Source organism: Pinus tabuliformis, chromosome 3_2, assembly GCF_031772625.1.
Source record: "Pinus tabuliformis cultivar Carrire ecotype Pingquan chromosome 3_2, CPIR1, whole genome shotgun sequence".
Taxonomy (NCBI): domain Eukaryota; kingdom Viridiplantae; phylum Streptophyta; class Pinopsida; order Pinales; family Pinaceae; genus Pinus; species Pinus tabuliformis.
The window spans coordinates 1,147,840,418-1,147,862,952 of record NC_142302.1 but is presented as its reverse complement, the minus strand read 5'-3'; the positions used below and the strand labels follow the sequence as shown (position 1 = coordinate 1,147,862,952).

At 39.2% G+C, this 22,535-nt stretch overlaps 1 protein-coding gene across 1 annotated transcript; it reads left to right on the top strand.

The window, feature by feature from the left end:
• The first annotated feature begins 4,087 nt into the window (after positions 1-4,087).
• LOC149184776 (uncharacterized) lies at positions 4,088-9,336 on the top strand. Its single transcript, XM_089415442.1, has 3 exons — positions 4,088-5,608; positions 5,777-8,821; positions 9,088-9,336. Exons 1-3 carry the CDS (start codon positions 4,088-4,090, stop codon positions 9,334-9,336), a joined length of 4,815 nt encoding a protein of 1,604 aa, XP_089271568.1.
• Positions 9,337-22,535: the final 13,199 nt, after the last annotated feature.

The following is a 22,535-nucleotide window of genomic DNA, read 5'->3' as shown; positions in this document are numbered from 1 at the left end:
TCTATAAATATACAGAGGCAGATGAGACATTGGATGCAATTTTGAGACACCAACTGCCCACACAGGAATACTGGACTAAAATGATACAGCTGATATTGTAAGCCAGAGCCTGTAAATCAAGTTTTGTTATCTGTTCTTCAAAAACTACAAGTGATCATGCACAGGAAAACTTGGAAAGATCAGCATGCATGAAAAGGTAAGGGCTGAGCCAACTCAGCAGAACTATTCGGCCAACAAAGCACAATTGACAGCTAACAGGTAGCAGGGCCGAAAATTACAGCACGACATGCCATAAAGACGCATTTTTCAGAGTTAAAGAGGAACGGTCAGACCGACTCAGTGGCCTCTAAAGTCCAAAATATCTTCTGACAGACATAAAGAGCATTTATGTTGTATTAAAGGCAGTAATGACTTCTTATCTACTGTTCTGTACAAAGTTGGTGAAAACATTCATTTCTCAGATGACTCAACGCCTTAGATATTTTGTATAACCGCTTGTATATATTCCCCATTGGCATAAGCCTGCAGGGGTTGTTGATCACTCTTCAAGAGTTCTTTTGCTGTAAATTTTCAGAGTTTAATACAAAGGCCGATGGAATTTCCAAAGTCTATGTTGTCTGAGGGATTGTGATGCGATTTGCTGAGTGCTACAGGATTCCTGCATGTTGTCATGATTCAATAAGTTTCCTTTAAACTTTCGTTATGTTTCCTTCTGTTATTTTTCATAACTCATCCATGTTCTAGATTTCACAATTAATGGCAGAGAAAAAGACTAATTCTAGGATTTATTCATAGGATACCCTGAATTCAATCTATGCTATTGCAAATGTTTTCTTCAGTTATGGTTATAAAGGTGTGATTCTTAATTGCTGCACCTCTACACTGTATCTTTCACGGAAATTATTGTTTAGGAATTCAAGTCTGCTCCTTCACAATACATCTCTTTCTTACAACCCAGCTTGGTGGAAAATTTTTAATTGCTTTTCACTGGTTGCACACATTTCATCACTATAATATCAAGTTTGTTTCATGATATATTCAAAAGGCCCTGCAGTTTCAGCAATCCTAATCTACTCCTCAAACAACCAGTAACCAAAGACTCCATTGCCCAATGAACTAGAGTTATCTGAAGGTTTACACCTTGGGTACAGAAGACATCCCTCAACCAAAACATAAAACCAAACCCTGAACATCTAAGCTAGCCTAAAAAACTGTCAAAACAGAGACAAATCACAAAGAGAGAGCCCTCTCTGATTACAGTTGGCTAGAAACTGTAATCCATAGATTGGTTAATGGTTACCCCGGCCGTATTCCCTTGGGAGTCATAGGGAACAACCTGGGTGATAACAATAATCACATCATAACTAAATTGCCGATGTGTTTTGAACCAACCAGTGTGGTTCATCATCAGGGAAAGATGGATAGTCAGATCTTGGTGTTAGATTAAATAGCTAGAGATTGATGCAGAGAAAATTAATTCTAACAGCTAGAAAGTAGCCACTAGTTCTAACACTTAAGGAAGAGACCATTAATTTTGAAAGAAGAGAAATAATTAATTAAGGGACATTTTAATAATAATAAGTAAAAATAGAAGATGGGACCAACCTATTATAGGTCAAATAAATATGGTCGAAACAAAATCAAGTTCAATAATGAATAAATTAGTAATAACAATAATACTTGATATAATAAAAAATGAGAAAAGATGACTAATACCAAGGGAATTGATTAAATCAAAATTTTTAAAATTGAAAACACACACACACATATATATATTCAAGAAAGATTAAAATATTAAAGTGATAAACCATATTTTCTTATATATATATATATATATATATATATATATATATAAAGAATGATATGATGTTAACAAACATTAATAAGTGATGCAGGAAAACCATGCTTTTACACACATAATGCATATCTTATGCTTAAACCTATTTTTCCCCAGGAATTAATATGACCTATCGGGTTAAATCTTCATTAGATAATGGTTTAAGGCCCCTTTTATTAATTCTCAGCAGAAACAATTCCATAAACTAACTACAGTTCACGCCCTTCATCAATCCTTTCAATCGAGACATTATTCACCTCGCTTCATTATACTTTCGTTAATCTTAATGCCCGCACATATAACTAAACCCCATAAACCTTTATTAACTTTGGGTCATACACAGGCTTAACCCAGAAATCAGTGATCAGCGCTTTAATACTATTATAAACCTTTTATAATAGAATACACACCAAACATATGTAAACCATACCTTTTCTTGATTCCTCTGTTTTAGCACGTTTTTCGAGACTTAGCTTTATCTCAATTGCAATCTCGCAGATCCACTAACACATGACTTCCTCCATCGCATTTGATATGCGATAACACATTGGATTCCAAACTACAATAAACCCAATTCCATTACCTTCTCGGGTCTGCTCTATATCGCATGTCGCAAAACTTCTAAGTCCGCCTACATCGCACTTCGCAATGTAGCACAACTTCTCAGTCTGCTTAAATCACACTTCGCAATGTCACACAACTTCTCAGTCCACTTACATGACACTTCACAATGTCACACAACTTCTCAGTCCGCTTACATCGCACTTCGCAATGTCGCACATCAAAATTGCTTATGGCCGAAGGTTCATCCCTCATAATTGAAACATTGCGATGCGGAATTTAACAATGATTCTCCACCGTTGATCTAAGCGTCTGATTCGATGGTTAACATGCAGATCGCATTTCGCAATCGCAACTTGCTTAAGGCCGCTTTACTCACTCTTGAGCTATGTTGCGATGAAATTTCACTTATCCCGTTCTGTGCGACTTAATCCTGTCCATTGATATGTTAGATCCAATGGTTACTGTGTATCCAACTTTACTTCCTAATTCCCCTTTTCACTTGGATTGTACACCATTTCTTTAGTTTGACTGTGGTTTCAGATTACTCTAAGGTTTCTCACCCTTCACTATTCTATTGCGCAATTCATCCTAAGCTTAAGTATGCGTGTTCTTTCATTACTGTCCCTCCAGAGCTTTCACTTTGATCCTTCGAATGGTTTCAAAGGTCCATTATGATCCTCTGTATTATTCTTCTCCTCTGTGTATTCGCCTGGACTCTGCCTACACACATATGTTATACAAAATACTCTGATTCATTCATAATTCATCATTCGATACTCAAACCACACACTTATACAATTTCAGAATTAATCTCTCTATATATATACAAACATTTACACAGTCTCACTATCTTTGGCCTGATTTTCTAATGTCAGTGGCCTCTGTTTACAATCTGCCCATAGGCTTACAAGCACACTCTAACTAGCTAACCTATCCAACCTCTAATCTATGCCTTTTTTGGCTTACATTTATACAAAAGGATTCTAAAACCAACGCTTGGTTTAGATCCATAAACCTCTCAACAAAATCCTAAAATCTCTTCCTTATCCCTAAGGATTCTCTCAAATCCACAAAATCATGAACTAACTCCTAATCTCAGTTTTACAATTAATTCTCAAATCCCTCAATCTTTCAACTATCCTAAATCTCTCGTATTCTCCTACATTTGAGAATATTTACAAATATGCCTCACTATATTCAATTAAATCCTATTCTAGCTTCTCTCATTAAAAACACTCAAAACTCTTAATAATTACATTAATTCAATACTCAGGAAACCAACTTCCCTGAAACACAAGACCCACTATGTCTACTAAAATACAATGATAATGTTGAGATGAATGCTCCTGCATCAATAAGGTATACAGATAAATATTTATGATAATTTTGGTATAGGGATAAACAAAAAAAAAAAGTTATCTTCTATTAGCCTCCCAATATTGCAATTTTGGGTTTTTATTATAATTATAATTTTAAAATTTTTCTTTCTTTATATATAGATATTCATAAATATTTATTCTTATACCTTATTAACATTTATTAATGACACGTAGATCGCTCGGGAGAGCTCGGGCTAGGGTTCTGAGAAAACCCTCTACGGCGCAGAATACGCAGAACGGATTACACCAGGACACTGAAAGGATACCCCTGCAGCGTGACAGAGCTGCAGCACATTAGAAAGGCGCAATGGAAAACCCGCAGGGGAGGGCATCAGAGCCCTCCCCTTCGCTGCACGATCATGAGCAAACTGTAACCTTCGGATCTGTCGACAGGGAGATTCTAAACAAAGGAAAAAAGCATCAAACTGACAGCAATGATACGGGAAGTCGAGAGGACGAGGACAAAGACAGAAGCACACAGGACGGGAAAGACACTGCAAAAGAGAGTCCGAAAATTACCTCAACCACATGCAGACCAGTAGCCAAAGAACGGCCACGAATAGAGCTGCCGGGAGACAAGATAGACAGGCGAATAGAGTACATGAGAGATCATGCCCTCATAGGGAAGTTCATAGGGTTCTGGCCTACGGAAAGAGCCTTAAAGGGCTGGATTGCAGTGAAATGGAAACCCAAGGGAGATGTCACTCTGCAACTAGGGCCGAAAGGCTTCTTCACTGCAATCTTCTTTTGCCTGGAGGATAAATATAGGATTCTAGGAAATGGGCCTTACTTCTTCAACTCAGCAGGACTGTATCTGAGGGAATGGATTCCAAGATTTAATCCCGACAAAGAAGATCTCACATGGGCGCCGGTCTGGATCAGACTGTACTCTCTTCCAGACGAATATTGGGACGAGGACATTCTCAAGGGCATAGGAAACGGAGTAGGGGAATTCATCAGAGTGGCAGAAGAAACCAAATCGCGTAAGTACATTTCCTATGCTCGAATATGTGTTTTCATTCGACTGAATGAAGCTTTACCAGAATCGGTTACTCTTGCACACCGAGATGAAGAATGGATCCAGCCTCTCGATTACGAGCATGTTCCCTTTCGCTGCAGGAAGTGCCATGCCCTGGGGCATCTTTTCAGGGATTGCCCTCTAAACGCCAAGGCCAATCCCCCTGACCCCCCCGAAACCCAAACCCAAGAAGGCTTTATCAAAGTCCCAAGTAGGAAACGCGCGCATAAAAAGCACCAGAATGGGTTTATGCCCCAGCAAAAAAATTCCCATAGCCCTGAAACCAAGAATAGCTTTGAAATCCTTGCGCAGTCCTCAGATGAACAACCTCCGATTTCTGAGACAAACCCCTCTCAGCCCTCTTCATCCGCCCATCCTCCCCCCTCAGCTCCCCCTTCGAACTCTCAACCCCCCATTATCATTCCCACTATCCTCAGCCGAAGTCAGAAAGATACAGCAGAGATCCACAAGGACATGGAAGTTGATGGAAAGGCAGACCTCCCCCAGAACCCAGAGATCAATACAGAGGAAAGAAATCAAGTGCAACAAATGGAAGAAGAGCCAGAAAGCATAGATCTAATCGGCCTTGACATTCTGGAACTAGAATCAGCCTGCAAAAAGAAAGCTTACGACACAATATCAGAGACTCAACTCAATAAGCTGGAATTGGTCATCTCAAGGGCCTATCATCAGCACCTACTTGGGATACAACCAGGAAGCCATTGGGATGGCAGCCTCCGCCCAAAAGACACTAAAAAGAGAGGAAGAAAAACAGATCTCCAAAGAACGATTGAGATTGGGAAAATCCTGGTAGACTCAGGCAGGTACGCAAAACTGACGAAGTACTACAAACCCTCTATCAATAGTTGAACCATGAAGCTCGTATCCTGGAACATAAGAGGGCTTAACAGCCCTGGAAAACTCAGAATGTTAAAAAACATGATTAAAATGGAAAAGCCTCAGATGTGCTTTCTCCAGGAAACCAAGTGTAACAGCTCCACACTAGGCAGTATACTCTCTAAAGCTTGGCCAGGCTGTCGATCGGTCGCGGTTGACGCCTCAGGAGCCTCAGGAGGGCTTGCTATAATTTGGAATACCCAAGCGGTGTCCCTTTCAGATTTTCACGCCTCTCATAACCTCATTCAGGCGGCATTTCACATATTGGGCACCAACATTCATGGCAATATATCAAATGTATACTTCCCGCAAGACACAGGAAGCAAAATAGCACTCATTGACACAATAGAAGTTCTGAACAGTAACAGGAGGTACCCTCTATGGATTATTGGAGGAGACTTCAACATGATTACTAAAAGCGAGGAGAAGAAAGGAGGAAGAAGCAGATTGGAACCCGAAGTTGCTCGCTTCAAGGACTTCATCCAAACTGCATCTCTCATAGACATGCCATTCTGTAATGGCACTTTCACCTGGAGCAATCGCAGGGCTGGCAAACATCAAATCGCCTCTAAACTGGACCGCTTCCTCATCTCAGACAACGCGGTTCATCTAGGAGGCGACATCTCAGCTGCAATTTTGGCGCATACTGGTTCGGATCACTGGCCGATCGCTTTACAATGGCAAAGACCAGGTGATTTGACAAAAAGACCCTTCCGATTTGAAGGGTTCTGGCTTTCACACCCTACATTCAAAGATTTTGTTAAAACTACCTGGGCAGCCTTCATCCCCCCAGAAGGGTCAAAAATGTATCAGTTCCAACAAAAGCTTAGATTTCTTAAATACCACCTTAAGAGATGGAACAGGGAGACCTTCGGGAACATTTTTAAGGCGCAACAAGATCTAAATCAGGAACTGGAGGAACTCCACCAAAAAATAGTCACAGAAGGGCATTCGGAGGCCACCCTGGAACAGGAAAGGCTCATCCACAGCAAGCTTGAAGAAAGGAGGAAGCAGGAGGAAATCTATTGGAGGCAAAAATCTCGGGTCAGATGGCTGAAAGAGGGAGAACGTAACACCAAATTCTTCCACAGAACCACTGTGCAGAGGAGGATGCACAATAACATACCTTTCATCCAAAATCCAGAAGGGGCAAAAGTAGAGAAGCATGAAGATATCGAAGAGGTAATCCTCAATCACTTCCATCAGGTTCACCAGGAACATGTAGCAGATCGGCAACAGGCTATTGGAAAGATAACCAGCAATGTACCAAAGCTCATCACGGAGGAACACAATGAGCTTCTCCTTCGCCCTATTCTCCCCCAGGAAGTGGATGAGGCTATGTCACAGCTTAAAGAGGGAAAGGCCCCTGGCCCAGATGGCTTCACCACCACTTTTTTTCATGCTTTCTGGGACATGATAAAACTGGAGGTTTGGCAGATAGTAGAAGAATCAAGGACCCTACGCTGGATACTTCCCTCCCTCAACTCTACTTTCATTACTCTCATCCCCAAAGAGGAGGAATCTATCACCCCTGATAAATTTAGGCCAATAGCTCTCTGTAATGTCATATACAAAGTTATATCTAAAGTTATTGCAAACAGGCTAAAACCCCTCCTACCTCTGCTCATATCTCCTGAACAGTCGGGGTACGTGGAAGGGCGACAGATAATGGATGGCATTATCCTCACGCACGAAATTGTTCACTCCCTCAAGCACTCAAAGCAGGCAGGTATGCTTCTCAAGCTGGATCTCTCCAAAGCATTCGATAAACTTAGCTGGACTTACATTCATCATATGTTAAAAGCTTTTGGTTTCTGCTCCATGTGGATTCGTTGGATCATGAGTCTCATCACATCCACCCACCTCTCCATTCTTGTAAACGGTATCCCCTCGCGCCCCTTCAAACCCTCTCGGGGTATTAGGCAAGGGGATCCCCTATCCCCCTTCCTGTTTGTTCTTATGGCTGAGGGCCTCGGCCGGCACATCAAGCATGCCCTCCTCTCTCACCAGCTCAAAGGCATTTCTGTCCATAACACTCCAGCTACCTCTCATCAGCAATTCGTTGATGACACTATGCTTTTTGGCTACCCCTCTGTCCAGGAAGCCTCTTGCCTAAAAACCCTTCTCAATGATTTTTCGGAAGCCTCTGGCACCAATGTCAACTGCTCCAAATCACAGATTTTTTTCTTCCACACTCCTCCTTCTGTCAAATCGGCTGTAACTCGCATTCTAGGCTTTCCCTCAGCAACCCTTCCCTCTAAATATCTCGGAGCCCCTCTAGCTGTTTCAGCCTTAAAGAATCCCGCATGGCGCTCTCTCTTAGAGAAGCTGGATTCTCGCCTCAACCTCTGGACTCACAGAACTCTAAATCTTGCTAGTCGTGTGGTGCTCATTAAGTCAGTCCTTCAGGCCATGCCTCTCTACCTGTTCACAATCCTTGCGGCGCCAAAATGGGTTCTAAAGAGAATAAGGAACCTTCAGCGTAACTTTCTATGGGGCAGCTCGGCTACAAACCGCAAATGGGCTCTGGTCAAATGGTCTACTGTCTGCTTACCAAAAAACAAGGGAGGTATTGGGCTTAGGGACCCTGAGCACAGCAATTCCATTATGAATGCCAAGATCTGGTGGCAATGGGTCACTAATTCAGAAAAGCCTTGGGTAAAGATTTGGACTGCCAAATACGCCGACAGTAGACCTCAGGAGGAGCTTATAAGATTCACTCCTACCGAAAAGGGGTCGCTAATCTGGAATGCGGCCAAACAGCACTATCAGCTAATACAGAAGCACAGCTTCTGGGAAATAAAGAATGGTCGCACGGCAAGATTCTGGACAGATGCTTGGAACCAGATGCCTAAGCTTATCAGTGTGCTCCATCCATCTCAAATACCAGACAGGCAGGAACAGCAGCAGGAAAAAATACACCAATTTTGGATGCAGGAGATAGAGCACGGATTCAGAAAATGGAGACCGATTAACCATATTCTCAATAGGACAAATACTAGTGAGGAAGAAGAATTGGCGAAAGAGTTAAAGAAAAGAAACATCAGGTATGATGGAGACAATGACATCCTTAGATGGGGATACCAACCCAAAGGGACCTATACTACCTCCGAAGCTTACAACCTGGTTTGCAACCTCCCCACTCCCCCAGATCCAATTTGGAGCAAAATCTGGGGTCTCGGATCGTGGCCCAAAATCTCCTACTTTCTCTGGCTGGTAGGTCATAAAAGAATTCTCACATGGGATAAACTAAGAAGACGAAACTTTCAAGGTCCTTCTATCTGTCATAACTGCAATCAAAGTGAAGAAACGCTACAACACCTCTTGGACACATGCCCTCTAGCCAATTGGATATGGGAAAAGGTAAGCTTCAGATGCCAAAAAAAATGCAGAGTGGAGAACGACATCATCAACTCCATAAGACAATGGCCACAGAATCCCTACAACAGCGAGATTCTCAACTGCCTATGGAACATCATCCCCGGACTAGTCCTCTGGAACATCTGGAAGGAAAGGAACAGACGAATATTCAAAGACAAGCGCTCTCCAAACGAAGAAATTTGGAACAGGCTTCTAGAGAATCTCAAAGAAACGATGTCGCTTCGGACATGGACAAAGGAGGATCTCCCCTCAACGGATAACGAGAAAAGCATCTACGATAATTGGCAACTGCATCTGCCTCAAGAAAGCCCCAAGAATGGTCCCTCCAAAAGCAGTACCAAGGACAATTGCTTATGGAACCCCCCCCAAGCACTCCTATAAACTCAACTTTGATGGGGCCTCCAAAGGTAATCCGGGAGCAGCCGGGTTTGGAGGAATATTGAGGAACCATGAAGGTACTCCTCTGCAGGTGTACTTTGGAAATATGGGATGGGATACCAACAACTCTGCAGAGCTTGAGGGACTCTGGCAAGGCATGCAGCTAGCCCGGAATCTCAACCTTCAACCCCTGATTGTAGAAGGCGACTCCCAAATCCTCATAAACATGGCAACGCGCTTACAGAATGGCTCTCAAGCTAGGAAAATTGCTTCCAGCTGGAGGCTAGAGGCTAGACTGAATGCCATTGCACAAGATTTGCGCAACAATAGGGCCATCTCCTTCAATCACACGAAGAGAGGGGGTAACAAGGTAGCTGATCTCCTGGCCAACATAGGGGTTGAAAATGAACAAACCCTCCTCTCAGGAGATACGGATATAATTCCTAACAATCTCCAGGTCCAGGATTGCGAAAGTCTGATCCAAAGAGAGGCTGCCCCCCCGGATGCGGGTGACACGCCAGCAGATAGCGAGGAGACACATGCCAGGCATGTGATGCCTCAGGTATAAGGACATTCTCCCCCGTCAGTTCGCCGCCATGGAATATAGGTCGAGGCTCACCGTAGGTCGGCATTCATTGCCGCATTCAAGTTGTAGGTCCGTCAGCAGAGAGCAGTTATGGCATTCGCGGTTCGAGAATGGGTTGCAGGATTTAAGAAAGGTGAGGAGGGGGTTCAGCACAAGCAGTTTCATGCTTAGCGTTCGGTCTTCTCTGTTCAGGTGTTGGTATGGTCTCTGGCCCTCCCGGAGGCATTATCTCCCGCTCCATTGTATTCTGTATGTAATTCTGGGACTAAAAGACCTCTGTGTGTTTTTCGCCTCTGTTTCCTTTCTCGCCTCCTGCTTGCCTCTCTGCCTTTGCCGTCTCCCCACCCCGTTTCGCTCTTCAGCCTCAGTGCGTCGGCAGCAATGGCTCGTCCCCGTGAGCGTATGCTCAGCCGACGAGGAACTACACGAGGAGGCTCCTCTCGGACGCCTGCTGAAGGATCCCAGTCCTATTGTTGTCGTTGCTGCTGCCATAGCTTTCCTGCCGCTCATCCTATCCAATCCAGACAATTCATGGACTCTTACAGCCTGGACCAGGACTCAGTCCCTGCACCTGCATTCGGCTCAGCCATTTTTGCCTTCAATAGCTCGATGGACAGGCCCCGCATCAATGCACATGTCTCAGTACTTTTTCTGGAGGAGGCACAATCCGTCAATGATGAGCACCGCCATCAAGGGATGCAACAGGACGAAAGGCCAGAATTGGCCCAGGCCTCGCCTGGGAAGGAAGTGGAGGTGGTCCAGGCCTCGCCTGGGAAGGAAGCGGTTCAGGCCCCCAGCCGTATTCAGCCTCAGGAGGCATCTACGTCCAAACAGGCCGACACCTACCTTGACCCCTTCCCTTCTGCGGGGGAAATTAGTCGATTCGGGTGGTGTCCGATCGTCGAAGAGGAACCGGAGGAGTAGCTGGTCTCCTGTGCAGATTCACCAGCCTCAGCGACTCTCAGGTTTTAACTCGGCGTTCGGTTCATATTTTCAGTTTTTAATGTTTGTTAGTTTCAAGTTTTTTGAAGCCCCTGCGTGGGATATTGTAGTTGATATTTTGCTGCCCCTGCGTGGGCTTTCTAGTTTGATATGGATGAAGTTTTTTGAAGTACAAAGAACCCTGGTATGGAAGGTCTCAACTAGTCATGGCACCTCTGCGAAGGTAGCCCATTCTGATCTCAAACAGACCAGAGTGCCAAATTCAGGCCTCTGAGGATGCATCTCTTGAATGTACTGTTTCTTTTATTCTGTATATAATAGATTAGTAATTAGCGAGAAAAAAAAAAAAAAAAAACATTTATTAACCTCCTATAATTCCTTAAAAAAAAAAAATCTTAAGAAAATATGGTTTATCACTTTAATATTTTAATCTTTCTTGAATATATATATATATATATATTTGTTTCAATTTAAAAAAAAATATTTAATTAATTCCCTTGGTATTATTCTTTCTTTCTCTTTTCTTATTATATGAAGGATTATTGTTATTACTAATTTATTCATTATTAACCTTCATTTCATTTTCACTGTCTTTTATTTAACCTATAACAAGTTGGCCCCCTCTTCTATTATTATTATTATTAAAATGTCCCTTAATTAATTATTTATCTTCTTTCAAAATTATGGGTCTCTTCCTAACTGTTAGAACTAGCCATTACTTTCTAGTTATCAGAATTAATTTTTTCTGCACCAATCACTAGCTATCTAATCTAATGCCAAGATTTGATTCTCTATCTTTCCCTGATGATGGACCACACTAGTTGGTTCAAAACGAATCGACAAATTAGTTCTGATGTGATTATCACTGAAAAAATTCTTTAAGCAAAGAGATAATCGTAGTGGAAGCACCAAACTCTTCTAAGTTGAATAATGAGTTATATTCAATTGGTTGGGAGGATAAACTAGTTAGTTATTTCTTGTATTTCTGCTTTGACTGCACTTGTAGCCAAGACAACTAAAAATTCTACTCAAACTGCCACCTATTAACTTGGTTCAGTCCGCGGGACTAGGTAGAAAATAACAACAGGGTGGTAAAAAGAAGAAGAATAAGAAAACTACTTCAAATGAGCACAAATAACCACAAACTCCAAACACCAATGCTAGAGGCAAGAAAGAGCAAAAGCTAAAGTTCCCATGCAATATTTGTGGTAGGGGCCATATGAAAAATCCTTTTCCACATTTGGACAAGGTCAATGAGAATAGTACTTAGTGAAATCCTGCCACACAACCTGTTGTGTTGAACAATCCTTTCCCACGTCAGCAACAATGCCTAATCATGATTGTTACAGATATTGCACCTCCACAAGGGGGAAATGTAAGTCATCCTCCTAATGGGATGCACTTGCGACCATTATGTTATTTCAAGAAATGGTAAAATTGACCATGTGATAAAAAAAATAGATGCAATAGTCAATACAAACTTGGATGAAAATGCAGATTCAAAAGTGGATGCAAACATGGGTGAAATAATAGATGAAAAACTTGGCACATATCGTGGTGAAACAAAAGTGGATGCAACAATGGACATAAACTTGGATGCATAATAAGATGTAAAAAGGAATGTAAACGTGGAAACAAACATGGGTGAAATAGTGGACACAAAATTGGATGCAACAAAAGTAGATGCAAAAGTAGGTGCAAAATGAGATGTAAAACCTGACATAAGAGTGGATTAAAAAGGGGATGCAAAAACATACAAGTATTTGATGAAAACTTAAACAGAAAATAAGATTCAAATGGGGATGCAAAAGTGGAAGAAAATGTGGGTGCAATGGTAGATGCAAAACATGGCACAAATTGTGCTTAACAAATGTGGATGCAGAACTGGATACAACAAAAGAAAATGCAAACTGGGATGCAAAACAAGATGCAAAAGTGGACACAAACATGGGTGCAATAATGGATACAAAATTGGATGCAAAAATAGATGCAAAAGTGGATCTTAAAAAAGATACAAAACCCGACAAAAAAGTGGATGAAAAAAGAGATGCAATATTTGATGCAAATTTAGATGCAAAAGTGGAAACAAACATGGGTTCAACATTAGATACAAAACATGGCACAAATTGTTACACAAAAAAAGTGGGTGAAATGATAGATGCAAAAAAAGAAGAAAATATTGATGCAAAATAAAATTAAAAAATGGATACAAAAGTGGGCGTAAACATGGGTGCAATAGTGGGTACAACAGAAGTTGATGCAAAAGTAGATGCAAAATGAGACTTAAAACCTGATGCAAAATTGATGCAAAATTGGATAAAAAAAGGGATGAAAAATTTGATGCAAACATAAATGCAAATGAGGAAGCAGACATGGACACAAAATTAGAAGAAAAAGTGGGTGCAAAGGTGTGCCAAACTAGGTGCAAATTGTGGCACAACAAAAGTGGATGCAATAGTGGACACAATAATGGATGGAAAAGAAGATGCAAAGGTGGATGGAAAACAAGATGTAATATTGGATGCAACATAAGTAATTCAAAACTAGACACAAGCCTTGATGCAAAAACTTGGTTCAAAAAGGGATGAAAAAATGGAAGCAAAAAACATTGCAAAAGATGATGCAAAAAATGATAAAAAGTTGATGCACTTGTAGGAACAAAAAAGTGGATGCAATAGGGGATGCAAAAGTAGGGGAAACAAAAGTTAGGTGCCAAAATTGACACAAAACTTGGCACAAAACCTGGTGCAAAGGGTGGTGCAGGACTTGGTGCAAAACTTCATGCAAGACTTGGTGCTAAAGTTATTGCAAGACTTGGTGCAAAAACCAGTGTAAATTTTGCATCAAATTTTGCACCATATTTGATAAATGGATGCAAATAGCACCAAAAATGGGCTCTAGATGCAGAATAGGAAACAAAAAGGGATGTTAATTACAGGTTTTTATTGTAGTGATTCTTTGTGACCTTAGTCTTCTTGACTTGCGCAATTAATTTTTTAATGTGGTCCTTGAGGCGAGAAATTTCTTTCTTTTCCATGACTTTTGTGTAATGCTTATCTACAAGATCTTCATATTCCTATTTTAACGCTTTCTTGTTTTGCCGAAGTTTGGTTATTTTATCTTTTTCTTGATCTTCCAATTGCACTTTCTCGATACACTAAAATACATCATTTTGTAGGAGTGATGATAGGCGTTCCACTTGCAATTTGGATTCCATTTTCTTTGTTTCCTTATTAAAATCTACATGTTGTCACTTAAATATTACCATTAATTGTTCCATATCTCTTGTGATTGATTGTTTTTGTGCATCACTTAGAGATTAGACTAAGGTAAAATTTTTGTAACATTTTCTGCAAGCCACATTTTTATTTCTGAATGACTCTTGACAATTAGAATATCCTTTTGAACAAAAATGGAATTTTGAAAAGAAACCAATGTTCTTTGTGGAAATCATCTTTTTAGCTTTCTTTTATTTTTCTCCTTCAAAGATCAAATCCCTTTTGAATTTGAAATATTCCCTCTCTTAACTTTTTGTAAGGTCTTTTTATTAAAAGCACCTTTAATTTTTTTTTCTCTCTTTTATAATATTTTTTCTGGATAATCTTATATATATATATAGAATCAAATAATTGAATAATATTTACTCTTTACTTATATCCTTCACCCCTTTTCTTATAATGAATCACTCATTTCCTTTTAATTAATATGAATCAAACCTTTTCTTTAATGTATCAACGAAAAAGAGGAGCGTTGAATTGTTTTGAACTATTTTGATTATTTCTAATCCTTTTCAAAATCAGAAATGAAGAGAAACCACTTTTCCCACTGAAAATGAGTCAATTCACACACGACCTTGCCAGGGTTACACTTGGCCAGTGCACTTAATAAGGCGGTTTCTTGATAGTCCGATGAGTTTCTAATATGCACCGATGCATGCACTATACAGCGCACTGATAACTCGGCACGTGCTTTTCTCCCCTTACCAGTTGATGTCCAATATGGAATATTTGTAGTATAAGGATTTATACAATGTTGGTTTTTGTGTTGTATGCACAGACACGGTTTGCAAGTACAAATATAATAGTATGTATTGTTGTGAGGGGTTGTGCATGTGGAGCAAAAGAAAAAACGATGTACGGAGAATGTGAATGGAGCGAGAAATGGTTGATTGTGGCAGAGAAGCCAGTTATAGGATGGCTCTAGCAGAAGTGGCAGTGGTTGCTACTGTAGGTCATAAGCGCGACAACAAAAACTGTTGGTGGTTTTGGCAGTTGTCGACGACGGCGACTACAACAGACGACTGTGCGGTCGTGACTTTTTTTTTTTTTGGTTATTTGTGTTCTATACATATATATTAGTTAGTTAGTGGTTTTTTTTTTTTTTTTCAATATAGTTTTTTAGATTTTTTTTAAATAGATGGTTTTTTATAACCATTTTTCCTTTTTTTTTCTTTTTTTCTCACTTCTTTTTTTTATATATAATTTTTTTAACTTTTTATTTTTATAGTTTTTTCTATAAAAAAATTTGCAAACTTTTTTTTTTAATTTTTATTTATTTATTTAAATGAAGGCCTAAAAGGTGAAACCAAAAAATGAAGAATCTCTAAAAGCTTGCAGCGAAACACTTCAAAAACAACAAAGTTGATGAATTGTATGGCTGAAGACCTGGATCAGAGAACATGGCTCTGTGTAGTGGTGAGCGGTTAGAGGATCGAACAACTCTGATACCAATGCAATAAACAAAGTTCGTATACGCAACATACTATTTCAAAAGATCTGAAATATATAAATGTCCATGATAGGACAACAATATATTATAGAAGAATATTTGAATAGAAGTGAGATGATTGAGTTACAAACGATCATCTGCTTTATATACCCAGGTAGATGCCCTTTCATGAATGGTCATGTCCTTAGGGACATGCCTCTTGATTAACTAATTACTATTTAATTAACTATTCCTTATTATTTTATTCATAATAATACCTGCATCAATTATAGTCACCACCACCGCCACATTATGAGAGAGCATTGGTTTGTACGTACCGACGAGTAGCAGGAGGTTTTGTCACCAAGGTAATTGATCAACATACATTATTTTGTCTATTACAACCTCTATATATCAGCTTTATCATGTTGCAAGATTCAGTAATGAAGCCGAGATTTGAAATCTTGTTATCAGGATCTATTAAGTCTCATGAGAGGAAAAGTTGATAGTAAGTGTTGTGAAGGCATCAAATCAAGACTAGAACATATGATGTTCTAATGCAGAGGAAGTCCCAATAGCCGAGCTCTAAGATCTCATGCACTCGGTTACTAGCATCGGTCACATGCAAAGTCATGAGGTAAGTTTCAAGAGTCATGGGTTAAAGTTTTGAGGTTTAATGTTTTTTATGTATAAGGGAAAGCGTTGACTAGTGAGTTCCCAAAAGGCCTTAGCACCCTTTGAGTTAGTCGAGGTTCTAAACCCATGGTCATACAAGGGGCTTCACTCAATGAACCTCTGACAAATCACATGTGTTCATGGCATACTAAATAATACTCTTATTTTGACTAAATATTGGAAAATACCTCTAAAAATCGCATTATTCAACCCGCTATCAGTACAAATCCAATACACCTTTCCAATTTAAAAAACCCCTACTTTCACTAGATAGTGCAGCTATCCATTTTTTCATTAACACTTTTTGTACCCCTTTATATTTTTCATTAACTTTGAGCTCCATTTTTTATACTTGCCAATATAAAAACTCTTTACCCCCTATTATATGCTCAATATAATATGTCATTTTTTCCTCAATATATATCCCCCAATATGAATGCACGTGATATGTTATTCCTCCCCTAGTGAAGCCCCCATGTGGTCATATGATGGTGTCAAGTTAAAATCGGGTGCTAGGGGTTCATAGAATTTTGGGTTTGAATGCTATTACAAATTGTTGGGAGTTTTTGGGTTGCAGGTCTTATAGGAATTAAAAAAAGTGCTAACAATGTTGCATTGTTGAACAGGAACCAATCCATAGTCTTTATTAATCAGAAAAATCAACTGAGGCCACTAGTAAATGTGGGTATAGTGGATGTAGTCTCCATCGCATGTCCATGAGTATTCTCTATGGCTAACCAATTTATCATGATTTTGAAGAATCCACTAAGAACTCATTACATTGGTGATGCTCTCATAATTTTGAATGGTACACTTAGCACATATGGTGATGCTCATAGGGGTAAATAAGTGAGATTGAAACTAGTGAAATGAATCACATGGAATCAATCATCACTTTCACGACTTGCACGATAATTAGGAATTGTTGGTAGGTCACTCATCCCAAGACTCCTTTGGCTTAGGCATGCTCAACTGTGGATTTTACCCCACAATCAAGCCCACTTAGCATGCTACCCTATTTTCAAAACCCAGTATGGTGCCTTATGAATTATCCAATTAGAGATCCCCTCAATTTTTTTCATTTAAGCATTGGAAGGATTTCATTGTCTAGAATGTGAGATACCATTTTCAAGAGTATCACTCGATGCAATTTGGAAAATTTCAAAGACACAAAAATCTTAAAATATCTAAAGTGCCATGAAGAATAATGAAATGAAGGTTATAAGTGCCTTGAATTCTTTCCCCATTGTAATTTTTTTTTTTGTTTTTCACATGCTAAGTTTGATGAAATCATAATATAATTCACAAAACATATGAAATTCCACTACTAAAAATAAGATATGGTATTATAATAAATTCTGAACAAGGTTGTTAATAGCCATCGAAGGTGGAGCCAAACCTCACCAAGGAATATGAAATAAAGCCATCAACAACAATGGAAGGTTTCATTTGTCTTGCAAGAAAGATATATAGCATCAATGCAAGAAAAGTGACAAACGCATAAAAGAGACAAAGTAATTGGACAATAAAGCATGTAGAATAAACTTGTGGGGTGGGGATGAAGGGGGAATGAAATCTACTAAAATAGTAAGAACACTATACACAAGTGCACTCCAAAATCCATTTTCAACCTCATATAATTGGTTCATAGTTTGGAATTCTTGGTGTGGCATATTTTGATTCTAACTGTGGCAATTTTGGGTTCATCGGTCCTTCATGGTTTCTCATGATGGTTTGGTCCTTCTATCCTTTGTAGATATTTTTGTAAGGCACCTTCATGGGCTAGGGTGGAGGTGAAAGATGATAACAAGAAGGATTTAATAGACTCTTTGACCAAGAAGGTTCCACTTAATGAAATTTAACAACAATGATATAAAGAACCCAATCATTTCATAAAAATAAATATAAGGTGAAGAGGAACCATGTCCTATATTTATAAATGTATAAATATTCATTCTCAAACTTATTAGAAAAAGATGCCAAGAAAGGAAAATGGCAGCATCTATTTGCAACCAAACTTTGGATAAATACTACCAAGAAATCAAGGTTTTAAAGGTGAGGAAATGGAAAGAGTCATCAAGGCACAAAAACACAATAATAGGTGACAACTCATCATGTACTAAAAATTGCAGACAAGTAATTTTAGTGACACAAATTGTGCTAAAGAGTTGCATTCATTATGATAACAAAAAAATTCATCATATGAGATTTAATATTCCATGGATATCAAGATATAAAAAGAGCATGGATGGAAAACATTGTATTCAGAATTTAATAAAATCTTACATGAATTCAAAACACCTAGCTTTGTGAGAGAAGTATAGTAGTTCTATTGATAAACCATGTGATTCTTGCAATTAGATTTCTCCCCAACTTTTGTAAAATTAAGAATGATTGTTCCTATCCAAAATAAACTATTTTTACCTCAAGAGATACATATTCTATCTACTATACAAAATGAAATCATAGAAAAGGGACAATTAGGTCTTCCCCTTTCTCAATTTTAAAAGATAATTGACACTTCAAGACACCCATGTATGCAATTATATGGTTTTTAATTATGATTTATTTTGTTTCACAATTGAAGGAATCCAAATGTATATTGATATATCCACACAAAAATCTTTGGCAATGATATAATAACATATCAAAAATACCTATATCAATAGTGTCATTTCCAACAAACAATTTAAACACTTCTATTATCTATGTTTCTATAGAAGTTGACTCCTTCATCAAAGTGCATATTTGACAACTATAGAGAATATACAACATATTATACCATAATAAGCAACAAAAAGGCTATGAAACACTATTTAAGGATTTGCAAGATTGAAATATTTCCACTAGATTCTTTCATGTGTGAGGGTAAAGGATTAACATTTAATCAAGAGCACCAAGCCTTATGTGTACCTCAATGTTTGTTGTGTTGATTATGGAACTCCTCTATCACTATCTTTGTAAACATGTAAGATTCATTCAAGTTAAAATCACTTATAAGACCTATTGACCATTTTCTACCTTATTTAAATGCTTGGATTATACAATTCCATCAAAATTAGAGGGTGTTGACTGATGTTCTTAAAGAATTTAGGTAGATGCAAAAGAGGAGGAAGCAGAGGGTGTTATTGATGATGAAGATTCCAATACTTTCTAGAGGCCATTTTGAGTCTTGATGTCTATGTACTTTGTTTCGGATATGTATAGTGATTTGCATTCATTGTCATTTTCTATATCCACCTTAATGCTTTATGCATGAACAAACTCCACGTATTTAGTCTCTAAAATTATAAATTTGTTAAATTTATAAAATTATCTTTTATTATATAAATATAATTGCTAATTAACTATTTTAAAAAACATTAACAAATTAATAAAATTAAAATATTAAATAAAATATGTAGGAATTTACAGGGTAAGTTCCTCAGAAAGAACACCAAAAGGACACCGCTCACAACCAGATCACAGATCAATACACCAGTATTTTTGACGTGATTAAAACCCTCAAAGAGGGAAACAGTCCACGGCCTGAGCCAACGCGGCCACTTCAGGCAATTTATTAATCAAAGAATGAAAATTTACATAAGCTTCTCTCATGCACGGATAACCCTACAAATGACCCTCCATGCGCTTTAAATAGAATTCATGGACCAATCGGGTGTCAAGCCACGGATCAAGTGTCGGTAATACCGAGGAGAGAATGAACCGTCGGATCACTACATATCGTGACCGTCGGATTGTAAGTTACAAAATGTACAACGGTAAAGAAACACACTTTACCTAACTCTATACCTAACTCTACACTAGACCAAGTTGTACTTAACTATTTCCTATGTGTCGGAATATCCTAACATCCCCCCTTAAGAACAACTTGGGATAGGATTGAAGGATTTACAAATATGACACAATAGGAGAAGGAAGGAGGCACTAGAGCCTATCCCCCCTTAGTGACAACTTCCTGAACTCCAACCATAAATCGAAGTTTAGTGAACTTCGCCTCTGTGAGAGCCTTTGTGAAGATGTCTGCAACTTGATCATTTGTTGAACAATATTGCACTTCAAGAACATGGTCATGAATGAGCTTTCTGATGAAGTGCATGTGCAGTTCAATGTGTTTGCTACGTTGATGTTGGACTGGATCTTTGCATAGCTGAATGGCACTTTTATTATCACACCAAAGTGTAGTCGGATGCTGCTGCTCAAAGCCAAACTCTGACAGGATCTGACGAAGCCACAAGGCTTTCTTACTAGCTTCTACGGCACCACGATACTCTGCTTCTGCTGATGAAAGACAAATGGCACCCTGTTTCTTGCAAGCCCATGTAATAGGTCCTGAACCAAGAGTGAACACATAACCGGCAGTAGACTTCCGATCATCAGGGTCACCAGCCCAATCGGAATCAGTGAAACCAACCAATAGAGGAGATGCTTTGGCACTGTAATGAATCCCAAACTGAACTGTACCTCGAACATAACGAAGTATTCTTTTAGCTGCTTTCCAATGACTTTCACGGGGGTTTTGCATGAACCGAGCAACAAGGCCAACAGCAAAGGAAAGGTCAGGACGAGTATGGGTTAGATACAAAAGTTTTCCTACAAGTTGACGGTATAAGGTAGCATCAACTTCAGGAGAAGTACAAGTGACTGAGAGTTTGACTCCAGACTGAAAGGGAGAAGGGGTTGGCTTACAGTCTTCCATGTGAAAATGACGTAGAATATCACAAGCATACTTGGACTAGGAAAGGGAAATACCCTCCTTGGATTGCAAGACTTGAAGACCGAGAAAATAGTGTAAGTGTCCTAAGTCTGTCATTTCAAATTTCCTTTTGAGGCTAGACTTCACATGGTTTATAAGGTTGGGATCACTACCAGTAAGGATAAGATCATCAACATAAAGAACAAGGATGATAAGAGAGTTGCCCACTTTCTTGGTGTAGACAGTATTGTCAGAATGACACCTAGAAAAGCCAGATTCTAAAAGAAAGCTATCCATTTTGGCATACCAAGCCCGAGGAGCTTGCTTGAGACCATAAAGGGATTTCTTAAGTCGACAAACAAGGCTGGAGTCTGTTTGTATGAAGCCAATGGGTTTTTCCATATATATTTCTTCATGCAAGTCCCCATGCAAGAAGGCAGATTTAACATCCATCTGATGGACTTCCCATTTGAAAGAGGCAGCAAGGGAAAGAACAAGGCGGATAGAGTTCATTTTGGCAACAGGGGAGAAGGTTTCAGTGTAGTCAATGCCTTCAACCTGTGAAAAGCCCTTAGCAACAAGACGAGCTTTATGTTTATCAACTTTCCCATCTGGTCCATACTTGGTTCTGTAAACCCATTTGCATCTAACAAGTTTTCGTCCCTTTGGTAAAGGAACAAGATCCCATGTATCATTTGCCAATAATGAATGATATTCTTCATTCATAGCTACTTCCCAATCTGGATGGCCTGAAGCTTCTGCAAAGGTGTCAGGATCATAATTTACTGGAGCTTGAGCCAGTAAAGAAGAGGCTCTCTCGAACTGAGAACGTGTGCGTCGCTGATCTGTAGGATCAACGGCAAGATCACCTGCTGCATCTCGAGTAGCACGAACCCATTTTGGAAGCTCAGGAGCTGAAGGAGGATCCTGAGATGGTTGGGGAGGATTGTCATCCTCACTTTCATCATCTGAAGAAGAAATGTTTTCAAAGGTAGAAGAGATAGGGAGAGGTGGCACATCCGCCGGACTAGGCTCGCAGGCCGATATATTTTCATCAAATTTTACATCTCTTCTAATGATAACATTTTTGGACTTAAATGGAATAAGTCTATAGCCTTTGACATCTTCAGAATATCCAACAAAGGTACATTTTTCACTCTTAGGTTCTAAAGCTTTATGCTTTTCATCTGGAATATGGGCCCACGCTTCACTTCCAAAAACATGAAAGTGACTTACATCTGGTTTGATTGAGCTCCATGCTTCTTCTGGAGTGATATTCTTTAAAGCCTTAGTAGGAGTGCGATTTATTACGTAATTTGCACAGTTAATTGCTTCTGCCCAAAAACTAAGACCAAGTCCTTTAGATTGTAGCATACAATTAGCCATTTCCTTTAAGGTGCGATTCTCCCTTTCAGCTATACCATTTTGTTGTGGAGTATATGGAACAGTATGTTGCATTTGAATTCCATTCTCAG

Excerpts from the sequence above, each read along its gene's own strand:
- LOC149184776 (XM_089415442.1), top strand. The coding sequence starts at position 4,088 with ATGGAAAACCCGCAGGGGAGGGCATCAGAGCCCTCCCCTTCGCTGCAC. Across the intron at positions 5,609-5,776 it reads TTGAGATTGGGAAAATCCTG|GAAACCAAGTGTAACAGCTC; the intron begins GTAGACTCAGGC and ends TGCTTTCTCCAG. Across the intron at positions 8,822-9,087 it reads CCTCCGAAGCTTACAACCTG|AGTGGAGAACGACATCATCA; the intron begins GTTTGCAACCTC and ends AAAAAAATGCAG.